This window comes from Lactuca sativa, chromosome 7, assembly GCF_002870075.4.
Source record: "Lactuca sativa cultivar Salinas chromosome 7, Lsat_Salinas_v11, whole genome shotgun sequence".
NCBI lineage: Eukaryota > Viridiplantae > Streptophyta > Magnoliopsida > Asterales > Asteraceae > Lactuca > Lactuca sativa.
The window spans coordinates 134,924,385-134,936,368 of record NC_056629.2 but is presented as its reverse complement, the minus strand read 5'-3'; the positions used below and the strand labels follow the sequence as shown (position 1 = coordinate 134,936,368).

The following is an 11,984-nucleotide window of genomic DNA, read 5'->3' as shown; positions in this document are numbered from 1 at the left end:
CCAAAAACCTTCCACCACATCCAGCTGGAGGTTCCAAAAAGACTTCTGGTATGCCGAAGAAAAACACTCCTCCAGTCACTACTCAAGGACCCCAGGATCCACCGGTAATAGTCTCCAACAATGAGCTTTTTGCCACGATGAGGAGGCTGGAACAATAGGTGACTCTACAACAAGAGGATAACAAGACTGTGCTCAACGAATTGGAAAGAATGAGGTCAGAGATCCACAAACCCTAGGAAGCTGCACCATCGCTCCTGCAACCCAGGATCCTAAACTTCGACCACACGTGAAACGCCCGCAGATTCGAGCTAGTCAATTCAAAGACAATAAGTATCAAAAATGACTTTTTTATGGAAGATTATTTAGAATTACTAATCTTAACCAAGTTATATTGTATGTCACAATGGTTCCGTACATATAAAGAACGCTGAAATCCGAGTTATAACGAAGAAGTTATGGCCCGTCGAAGTTTTACAACTAAACCGGCATGACACCGTGTAACGTAAAAATTGAGTTTTGGATAAATTACTTTTTCCCATAGGGATCTAAATGAAATCTTACTATACGTTAAACCGAGCGCGTGCATAAAAAGAACGTCCAAATCTGACTTCGTATGAGGAAGTTATTATTTTTCTAAGATTTGGCATAGCAGTATGCAACCCGAAATTCAAATTTTAGATCGATCGAGTTTTAGACGACACAACCTAAATGAGAATTGAAAATCTCATTAATAGGAGCTCAAAGATAAAAAGACAGTCGAAAACAGAGTCCATATGTAGAAGTTTATGAATTTTACACGGTCGGTAACAGTGTAATCTTCTCATACTATTAAATTTAAATCGGTCGAGAATTAGCCAATGAATCAAAAGTAGAGTTGTAGATCTTGTCAATACCTACGTGTGGATATAAATAACGTTGACAATGAAGTTTGTGTGTGAAAGCTATGGGATTTAGAAGTTGGGATGGGCTGATGCAAAGTGGGTGACGTGGCGCGATCTGAGTCATTGCTTCCTCCCCACGCCTTGCCACCAGATGGTGAAACCTGACACCCAACTTGACGAGTTGGAGGCACAGAACTCGCCGAGTTGAGCCAATTTTTAGCCTATAAATACCATGTGAGGCTCACTTATTTTCCTCACACCTTAACCCTTTTCTCTCTCTAACTTTTCTCTAAACCTCCCCAACCTCTAATAACTTCTAAGTGCTAGAGGAAAGCCCCCGGAGCGCTAGAAGGCTCTGAGAAAAAGATCTTTTTGGATCATAGGTTATGCTTACCCTACTTTAAGTATAGCTTATAAATTTATTATCGTTATTATGAACTAATAAACAATATATATTATAAAATATTATATATATATATATATATATATATATATATAAAGTGTTATTATAATATCTTTTAACTACTCACGGTACGGGGAATCTGGTTTGAAGTGCCGCATAGGGTTGTTGGATTTCAGAAGTGCTATAATGCCAAATGGTCCTGCCCTCCGGTGTTTCATGGCTGGCCCTTGTTTGTACATAGTGGTTGAAAAGTATTGTTTAACACTTATAAAACAATATCGCTCATAAATAGTTTCAATAAATATTAGACTAAAATCTAGTAGTAATAATACTAGGTTTTGTCGAAGGAAAATAGAATCGTTAGAAGCGAAGCGCTGCCCGAGTTTCGAATCATCAATTTAAGAAGTGAGTACACAGTCTCTTTCATGAACATGATTTTAATACAAGTATTAAATATATGTTGTGTGTGAAATATTTGATATTGCTTGAAATACACGGTAAGTGCATATATGATAATATAAGATGATTTAGGATACAGAGTAAACCTAAATTAATTAAGAGGAATATTTGATAGTATCTCCTTATGAGTACGAGTGAGATAAACACGGAGGGTAGAACTTTAAAACTTGTCATTGATCTGAGAGCATGGATTAGAATTATTCATTTGTCCTTAGTCCAAGAGCATGGAGAGGACGTAGTTATTTGTCATTAATCCAGGAGCATGGATTGAGACATAGTCAATTGTCCCTCGTCTGAGAGTATGGAATGGGTAGAGTTATTGATCCGAAAGTATGGATTAGACATACTTGATCCGGGAGAATGGATTAAGTTAAGAGGTTAATTTTAGATCCCAGAGTACGGATCATGTCGATGGAAGGATCGAGGGGGTGGGATAAGAATTTATTATATAAGATGAAATTGTATATTTTATGAGTTCAAAAATATATATGTACGATATAATATTATGGGATTGGAATCCCTATATACTCACCAAGTATCCCAAACTGACCCAGTCAGGTTATTTGTATCACATGTGTCGATACGAAGCCACATTACATTGAGAGATTAAAGGAGATGTAAATCACTAGTGTAAATGAATGTGAGGTCTGTTTATGATTATGTTTCTGTATTGACGTTGAAATCCCAAAGTTTTAATATAAACAAAATACATTTCTTTAGAAATACTTTGATAATATGTTTATCATATTTTTCTAGGAACTAATTCCGTCATATTATTCTTTAAAAATGAATACTCTGATTTTCAAATAAGCATAAATAAAAATTTTAAAATAAAAGTGAATTTGAGGATGTCACAGTGCGGGATCCTCTGGAAATCGTCGGGAGATAGGATCTTCAGTACCAACATCCGCTCCTGTCCGGGATACAATTCTTGACGAGCAAGTTCATGTGACCCAGGATCCTAATGAAACCTTCCGTACGCCTAATATCAAGGATCCTGGTAACTTCGTAAATAATAATGATTTTAATACGGGCTCTATGGACCTTGACACAGGTTTAAGCCCGATCATGGCTAAGGAACTTCAGCAATTAAGGTGAATGATCTCGAGCGTGCTCGGAGTGGTACAAGCTAGACCAGAAGTATCCCCCACAAGCCACAATATCTCAAGATTCATTCCAGAAATAGCTGATACCAAAGTCCCAAAGCGCTTCCAAACCCCAAGCATAAAGCCTTATGATGGGAATATAGATCTTGAGGAGCACGTGGAACAGTACAGGGAACGAATAGAGATAGTCCCTATTCCCGCACACCTAAAGGAAGCGTTCTATGTGCAAGGGTTTTGGTTCAACCCTCACAGAATCAACTTTAAAATAGCTTCTTAATGTTACTCCTTAGTCTATTACTTCGTTTGTTCAGTTAGTTAATTTATTTAACAATCAATTTTCTTTTAGCAACACATTCGAAAAGATCACTAGTGATCTTTATCGAGTGGTTCAAGATCCAAAGGAATCCCTTAGGAGTTTTGTGAACATGTTTGGTAGGGAAGCTCTGAGTATCCCCAACGTTGATATGGCGACTGCAGTTGAAGCCTTTAAAATGGGATTAAAGAAGGAATCTCCTTTCTACGAAGACCTCGTAACGACTCCATGCAAACGGATGGACGAAGTTAGGAGTAGAGCACTAAGGTTCATAAGGCTCGAAGAAGATAAAGCGATTCAAAAGATGATCAACCCACCAATTTAATACGACCACCCCAATAAGAAGGCCGAATCCTCGGCTCAAAGATCATGTAAGTCAAAACCATATTCCAAACCTGATCATAGGGTTAATGCCCTTGAAGATGAAGGAGAAGAAGAAGACTTTCCTAGGATTACTGACTATTGCTTTTTTGTGGATATTTCAGGTATGATATACAAGAAGAAGTGGAAAAACTTCTTAAAACAGGAATGATCAGGGAGGTGAAATTCCAAAGGTGGCCAGCTAATGTGCCCATGGTACAAAACAGGATGACATGGTGGTCAATTCAAATAAAGATGAAGATCATCTCAAGGATCTTGAAGAAGCCTTCGACATACTGGAGGAATATAACATGAAGTTGAATCCCTCCAAGTGTGACTTTGGAATGATATCAGGAAAATTCCTTGGATACATGGTGACCAAAAGAGGAATCGAAGTGAGCCTGGAGCAAATCAAGGCCATCCTCAATATAATAGCATCATCCTCGATAAAAGGTATTCAAAGACTATAGAAAGATTGGCGGCCCTAAACAGGTTCATCTCAAGATCCTCAAAAATATGAAAGCCTTTCTATGACATCTTGAAGAAGAACAAAAGGTTTGAGTGGACCAAGGAACATTAAGATGCTTTCCAGGAACTTAAAAAATATTTAAGTTTAGCACCCTATTGGTAAAACCATTAGATGGGGAACCACTTCTTCTCTACCTTTCAGTACCCTCAAATGCGATGAGTACAGTCTTAGCTAAGGATCTTAACGGGGACCAACATCCCATCTACTATGTAAGTAAAAGTCTCTTGGATCCTGATACCAGATACTCCCACCTTGAAAAACTTATACTTGCATTAGTACCTACTTCTACTAAATTAAGACACTATTTTGAAACACATCCTATAAATGTAAGAACTATTTATCCCATTAAGAATGTTATGAAAAAGATTTAAATGTTAGGAAGGATGGAAAAGTGGTCCTAAAACTAAGCACATATGACATAAAGTATGAGCCAAGATCTGCTATAAATTCTCAAGCATTGGCAGATTTTGTGGCTTACTTTAGTGATGATCTGCAAAATGAAGTAGAAATTTAAGCCAAACAACTTCTAGAAGAAGAAAACATGGGAAGACGGACACTATTCACAGATGGAGCATCAAACCAAAGAGGAATTGGCCTACGAATCATACTAAAATCGCCAGAGGGGGGAATCCTACCCTAAGTAATCAGTTGTGAGTTCAATGTAATTAACAATATGGCGGAATACGAGGCACTAATCATGGGATTGCAGTTAGCCAAGGATCTTTAGATATTCGTCAATTATTTATTATTTACTAACCATTGTAATGGATCATATGCAGTAAAAGGAGAAATATTAGCACTATATCTCCATATCTTCAAAAATTTAGTATCCAAATTCAAAGCATTCAACCTAAACCAAATTCAAGATCCTAGATCCAACTTAGTATGGAATACCTCCAAACAGAGAGTATGATTAAAATCCATGCCTCAGCTCATATGATATCCAGAATGGAGGAATATATGATCTCTTATCTGAAGACGCGTTATTGATAAGATCAGAGTTGACAGCGGATTTTAAAAGCTACGATTGCTGATTAGGTTCTGAAGTCGTATTTGCAAAAGTTATTAGACTTATCCAAGTGGGAGACTGTTTGATTAGGTGTCTAAGCCCATAACTATTTTGGTATGTACTTGACCCGATTATGAGCATGGTCCTTTTGGGTTGCCTTCACTCATGCAACTTGATAGGATGTTAAGAGGAGAGAGAGTAGAACTTATTATATGAATAATAAATTGGTACTCGAAAATGGTTTTACTAATATATTACAAGTTTAATATATTATTTGGAAATCATATTATTTAATTAGTATTGATCAGAAATTAATTTGGTATTAATTTGGTGATCAAAAGAGACTGATTAAGTAAAGGGGACTGATATTGCAATTAAACGTTAGTTGCTAGTTGGGCTGATGGACTCCATAGAGTGGAGTGGACGAAATTTATGGGGAAGCCCATAAGATTTCGTCCAAGGGCTCTAAGGAAGGAATCCATGGGCTGCTTAGGCCTTAAGCAGGAATTAGGGTTTCCTTCAGAAACCCTAGCAGCCTACACAACTATATAAGGAACCCTTTATATAGGATTTTCAGCCCCCATGAGTTCTATGAGAAACCCTAGCCGAAATCCTTCTCTCTCCAAGTCATCTTGTTGCATTGAGTGTTTGCGATTCCATTAGAGGTGCAACATTTGAGGCACTAGGCTTTCAGAAGTCAAGATCAAGAAGGATTGTGATTGTTATTGCTATATAACAATCAAGGTAAACTTTCTAACCCTAATCATATGTGTTTTTCCAGATTTGTATGCTGGTCAATTAGGGCTTATTGCTTTGGTATTCAATGTTGTATCATCAATTAGAAAAACCTAGATCAAAGCAATTAGGGTTGCATAAACACCATAAGAATGATGTTATGCTCATAACCCATCATTGTTGAGGTAATTCTTCATTGAGAATTAGTCTTCCCTTGACTACTTCTACACACGTGTTAGTTATAGACAAATATGACCGTTATAAATATTAATAATAATAAAAATAATAACAGTAATTAGCCAGGATCCTGATGTTGTTGAGGATCCTGAATATTTGAGGATCCTAGATATAGTAAGGATCCTGGTGCCAACACCGTTAGCTTGATCTTTGCCTCTTAGGTAGCCTCAACAACATTGATCTTAACCTCCACAATCACATCCTGGATCTCCAGCACATGCTCCTCCTATTTCTCAACTTTCTCCTTAGTCTCTCCACCTTCTTTAGAAGCTCCTTGTTGATCCATTCTTGCTCCTTCAAGGCATGCTCCACCCGGTCAAGCTTAACGTTTAGATCTTCGATGGATCAAGAAAGATGATTAGCAACCTATAAAGGACCATGGTAAGTGAATTGAAATCAAATAGAAAAAATCTCAAAGATCCTTATAGTTTACAAGAAAGAGATCGACTTCCTTAACTCCTCTTCCACCCCAAGGATCTCCAAATCCAAGGTCTCGTCCAACTTCCTCTTTTGGGATCCTGGAGGCTTGATGGTCAGATCTATCGAGGTTCTCTTCGGAGGAAGAGAAGATGATGTCTTCTCCTTCTTGACCACAAGTTGGCCACCAGACATGGCGAAGTCGAGATCAACAAAGGTGAACCAAGCACTAAAGTGTGTAGCCTTAGATCCTAAATGTAACAAAGGAACTCAATAAGTTCAGGATCCTCCATGAAAAATAAAAAATAGACTTACAAAGGATCTTTACCTGTCAACATGGGGGCAGTAGCAGATGTACTCTCTTGAAAGCTAAGTTGTTTAAATCTGAAGGATCTTTCAGTCTCAGTCAAAGGAAAGGAACTCCCAATCTTCTCCTCGGTATCTTTAGCAGCAAGGATGTGATCCTTGAACTTAAAAGGTGCATAAAACAAGGTAGTGTGAATCTCGAATCCTCAACCAAATAAAATAAAAATTCTATCCTAATTTCTCGATAGGAGATCACCGTTGTGGATGGATTCACATTTCACAAAAAAAAATTTCTCTTTCGAAGAACCATTGTTTTGTTTCAATATCAAAATAAGATGTGATTTATTTATTTTTACTTTGAGTAGGAAAAGAGAAGACCCACACATTTGGAGATCATAAGTATGGGCCAACCTAATTAATCCTGTGCATAGATACTTAGATTGATTCAATTGATCAACATAAAATAGGATCCTCCAGATCACAGACACAGTTGGGACGGAAGTAAAACTAAGTACAAAAGACGAAGCTAGGTTTTCCCTTAGCATCAAAAGGCTTGAGAATGACGTTAACAAGAAAATCTCCGATTGATTTTGTCACAACTAGAAATTTTGGTGCCTTGTAACTACAACACTTATAACAACTATGAATCAATAACATGAAAGCATGCATGATGCTTATTCTATAACCACAAAACTTCATCAAATACTTCATTCTAGCCCTACAAATGGTCAACAAAGAATTGGAAACCTTTGAAATTCCAATTTGAGTTCACTTTAAACAAGGATTTCCTTATTGGGCCTAATGGACTAATAAACTTCCAAATTATCCATCTTGAATCTAGAACTCTCTAATGGGCCCTAAATGGACCCATATACATGAAACATAATATTTTGGGCCTTAATGGGTCACAACCAAATTAATTTAGCCCTATTAGGTCATAAAAATTACACTTTGATTTATTTGGGCCCAAACATCATCTAAGCGAGTCATAACATGGGCTAAGCCTCAAAAGCCCAAATCTTCTCTTTTCCCTCTCCAACCTTGGCCCAAGCCCACAAAGAAAGAAAGAGTTGACTTTGTGTGTGCCAACTCATTTTTATCTAGTGGACTTCCATGCATACTCTCATACTTCCATGCACCTATCTCATCAACCTTCTTATCTCTCTTCTTCTCTCTTTCTTCTTCTCTCTTTCTTCCTCTCGGCCGAACCCAAACACACACGCACACACACTTCACTCAAACTCTCTCAAAATAAACTCTCCCCACTCCTCTCTAAATTTTCGAGATCTAGGAAGCTTTCAAGGAGATTTTTCCCACAAACACATCATCTAAGGTAAGTTGATGTTAAATCCATGATCTAGCTACTTCATTTCATCCAAAAATCTCTTCTAAATCCATTCAATCTTGTGATCTTGCACCTTAGAAGCATCTAAGTTCGAGATCCTCCAAGAAGACTTGCTAGGATCGAAATTTTTTCTTCTAGTCTTCTTCAAAACCGAAACTACAACTCAAGGTGAGCTTCATACCCCTATTTTTTGGTTTTCATATGTTTTATGGGGGAGAAGACAAGAAAATGTGTAGATCTATGTGTATATGTATGCTATGTGTGATTTTATGCATGTATGTGTGTGATTTTATGTGTTTTTGTGATGAAAATGCAACCAAATTAACTCGAGATCTATGATATGAGAAAGGAAACAAACATAATCTAAGTTATTTTACACTAATCTAGTCAAGAAAAATAGCTTATAAGGTTATGAGGAACATATTCTAACATAAAACCCATTTTAGGACTTAAATTGTCAAAAATACAAAACTTGGGTTAAAAACTGTAAATTCACGGTTTCTTGAAGGTCAAAAGAGTCAAAACAGTTTCTATAATCAATTTTCTGAATATTGGAATTTTCAAAGGACTTGAAATGCAAACATTTAGCTTATTGGGCTAAATTTGGGCTTTTCGGCCCAATAAGCCCATAATTGCGAAATTTTGAAGTTTCAAGGGGCTGAATTGTAACATTTTGCAAAACAGGGGATAAGAAGTGAAATAAAACTATTTCAAAGGTCAAAAATGCTTTTCAATTTCAAAAAGGATCAAAAATGTAAACTTTTTATATCTTGGGCCAAAACTGTAAAACTTGCAAAAAATGGAGTTCTAACTGAGAAACTCCATTTTGGAAGGGCTAAAGCTGTTTACAAAATAAATTTTGGGTTAAAATGTCTTTTCAACAAGTTTATGATACAAAAGTGTCAAGAAAAATGTTTTAAGGACGAAAAATGAAATTCTTTTATATAAAGGACTAAAAGTGTTATTTTTATAAAAGAAAGGTAGTGAAAAGGTAAAAATCATACTTTTAAATAAATTAATTCATTAAGACAAAATACAAGATACCCGACTAGCGATAAAACGGAAAACGAATACACCTTCAATACTAAATATCGTTATAAACAAATTGATTTGGTCTCAAATCAATACAACACAACAAGCATCAAATTTAAAACACTTCAATAGATACGTGATGACTACAATGAGTAAATCTACAAACTTTGGGCTTATGAGTTTCAAATCATGCTTGTTGGGCCTTGCAAGCCCACCAGCATGATCTTTGGGCCCAAAGGGATAACGTTTATATGTTATTGGGCCTTCAATGACCCAGTATTTTATAAAAGGACTTTCAATAGCTTTTATGTGCTAGTGGGCCAAAGTATCCCGTTAGAAAAGCTAGTAAGATCACAGTAATCAAGTGCGAGTTGGACCATCGTGTCTTTCGCATCCACGACAGCCTAAGGTACTTATGATAGTAGTGGGACATAATACTCCCCTTCTCTTTGTTTGTTAAGGCTTACGAGAAATCAAAGTAGAAAAAAGTTAGGACGATATATAATATGGATTAATCAATATTCATTCGTTAAGAGAATACAAAAATCAATAATCACGAATACATTTCAACATTAGAAAACATCGGGTTTTCCGGGGAATTCAATACTACTCGTTCGAAACTTTATAACTATATTACAAAATATCCTTCATATATATATATATATATATATATATATATATATATATATATATATATCGAAACTTTATAACTATATTACAAAATATCCTTCATATATATATATATATATATATATATATATATATATATATATATATATATATATATATATATATATATTTAAAATCATTCATGCATCAACTTATGGATCTTCACACTTTGATAAACAAAAGTCTTTTCAGAAAATATCAGATTTTCTGGGTTTTACAAAATACACAAATCATTTTATCACAAAATTGCTTATGAACTCACCAACATTTCATATGTTGACGTTTTTCCAAAATAGCTTGTATTCTCAGGTAACAGGTAAGCGGAAGAGTTTTAAGAAGTAATGTTAGATGTTAGGTTGTTAAATGTACTCAAACTATTTAGGTTATGAATGTGTAGTGTTAAAACAATGTACTTGATGTGAACAATTCCAGTTGTAATATATTGATGCATGGTGACGTTTATGTTATGATTCATGTATATTCATTGTGATGATATTCAATTAAAGTCACGCGAGCCCTCGGACGTTTCCGTCGTCTGGTTCGGGGGTGTGACATGTTGGTATCAGAGCCAGGTTTATAGTGAACTAACATATATAACCACACATTGATATGCAACTATAAACCAAAAAGGGACTAACCCAACTCTAAACAAAACAAAACAAATAAGAACACTACTATAAAACATCTTTGCCTATGTGAATTAGGAAACAGAATATACTACCAAACCAAACAAGATAATGCTATCATCTCGGGTAAGCCGGGACTGTTCACGGTTATATCAAGGAGAGGATGTAGCCTGATCAACTACATTTCCTCCAAGGTGCAACTATCACCTGTCCCGAGGAAATCGCGATGGTAGAAAAAAACCTAAAAGCATACCCCTTTAGCACCAAAAAGAGAACAGCGACTCAATCCATACATCTTAGGAATGATATTAGCATGTTTATACACCCTCGCACACAGCATGGCTGGTTTCCATCACCCTGGAGATCCTTATTTCCCTAATCAGGGGAATAACGAATGGCTGGAAGAATCAGAGGAAGAACCTGAAGAGGACCCCGAGGAGGAGTCTGAAGAGAAACCCGAGGAAGACCCCGAGGAGGAATCCGAGGAAGAACCTGAGGCGGAAGCCGAAGGCGGACCTGCCGAGCCAGTGATGGATCTGGAGGAGGAGGAAGCCGAAGGAGATCTCGAGGAAGAACCCAACGAAGATGAAGATGGTGATTCGGACGCAGAGTCCGAAGTCATCAACCCCCTTATACGATTAGGGTGCCCGCTTCGTGGGTAGGCCCTACTGGTCCTACACCCCCCTGGGGTATCGACCTTTGGAGGTGAAGGAAGATGGAGCATACTACTTCATGAACCGCATATGGGTCCCTAAACTTGGGGGATTCAGAGAGGTAGTCATGAACGAGGCTCACAAGACGCGATACTCCATCCATCCGGGTTCAGACAAAATGTACTTGGATGTTAAGCAAATTTATTGGTGGCCAAATATGAAGGCAGAGATTGCCACTTATGTGAGCAAGTGCCTCACTTGTGCTAAAGTAAAAGTGGAATATCAGAAGCCCTCTGGATTACTACAGCAGCCAGTAATTCCCGAGTGGAAATGGGAAAGGATTACCATGGATTTTGTGACCAAACTACCCAATTCAACGAACGGTTTGGACACGATCTGGGTAATAGTTGATAGACTAACGAAATCCGCCCATTTCCTGCCAATAAAAGAATCATACAAGATGGAGCGCCTGACAAGAATCTACATCAAGGAAATCGTGAGACTCCACGGAGTATCAGTATCTATCATCTCAGATAGAGATAGTAGATTTACTTCACGCTTTTGGCAGTCGCTTCAGAAAGCTATGGGAACACAACTCGACATGAGTACTGCCTACCACCCACAGACGGATGGCCAAAGCGAGCGAACCATCCAAACGCTAGAAGATATGCTTTCCGCGTGCATAATAGACTTTGGAAAATCGTGGGATACCCAATTGCCTTTGATCAAGTTCTCATAGAACAACAGTTATCACTCGAGTATCAAAGTTTCTCCTTTCGAAGCATTATACGGGCGTAAATGTAGATCACCGTTGTGCTGGGATGAGGTAGGAGACACCCAGCTAGCGAGAGGGAAAACGCCAAACAACGCCTTAATGGGACCGGAAATCATACGCGAGACGACC

At 37.3% G+C, this 11,984-nt stretch overlaps 1 protein-coding gene across 1 annotated transcript; it reads left to right on the top strand.

Moving 5' to 3' along the window:
- The first annotated feature begins 2,781 nt into the window (after window positions 1-2,781).
- Window positions 2,782-11,089, top strand: LOC111911050 (uncharacterized). Its single transcript, XM_052765795.1, has 5 exons — window positions 2,782-2,837; window positions 3,196-3,429; window positions 3,648-3,702; window positions 3,750-3,917; window positions 10,811-11,089. The coding sequence occupies exons 1-5, from the start codon at window positions 2,782-2,784 to the stop codon at window positions 11,087-11,089; spliced, it is 792 nt and encodes a 263-aa protein (XP_052621755.1).
- The last annotated feature ends 895 nt before the right edge of the window (window positions 11,090-11,984 follow it).

What these genes read in the sequence shown, in the direction of transcription:
- LOC111911050 (XM_052765795.1), top strand. Translation starts at nt 2,782, where the DNA reads ATGGACCTTGACACAGGTTTAAGCCCGATCATGGCTAAGGAACTTCAG. An exon ending in GTTAGGAGTAGAGCACTAAG is followed by an intron (nt 3,430 to 3,647) that starts GTTCATAAGGCT and finishes TGGATATTTCAG; the next exon opens with GTATGATATACAAGAAGAAG. An exon ending in AAACAGGAATGATCAGGGAG is followed by an intron (nt 3,703 to 3,749) that starts GTGAAATTCCAA and finishes GGTACAAAACAG; the next exon opens with GATGACATGGTGGTCAATTC.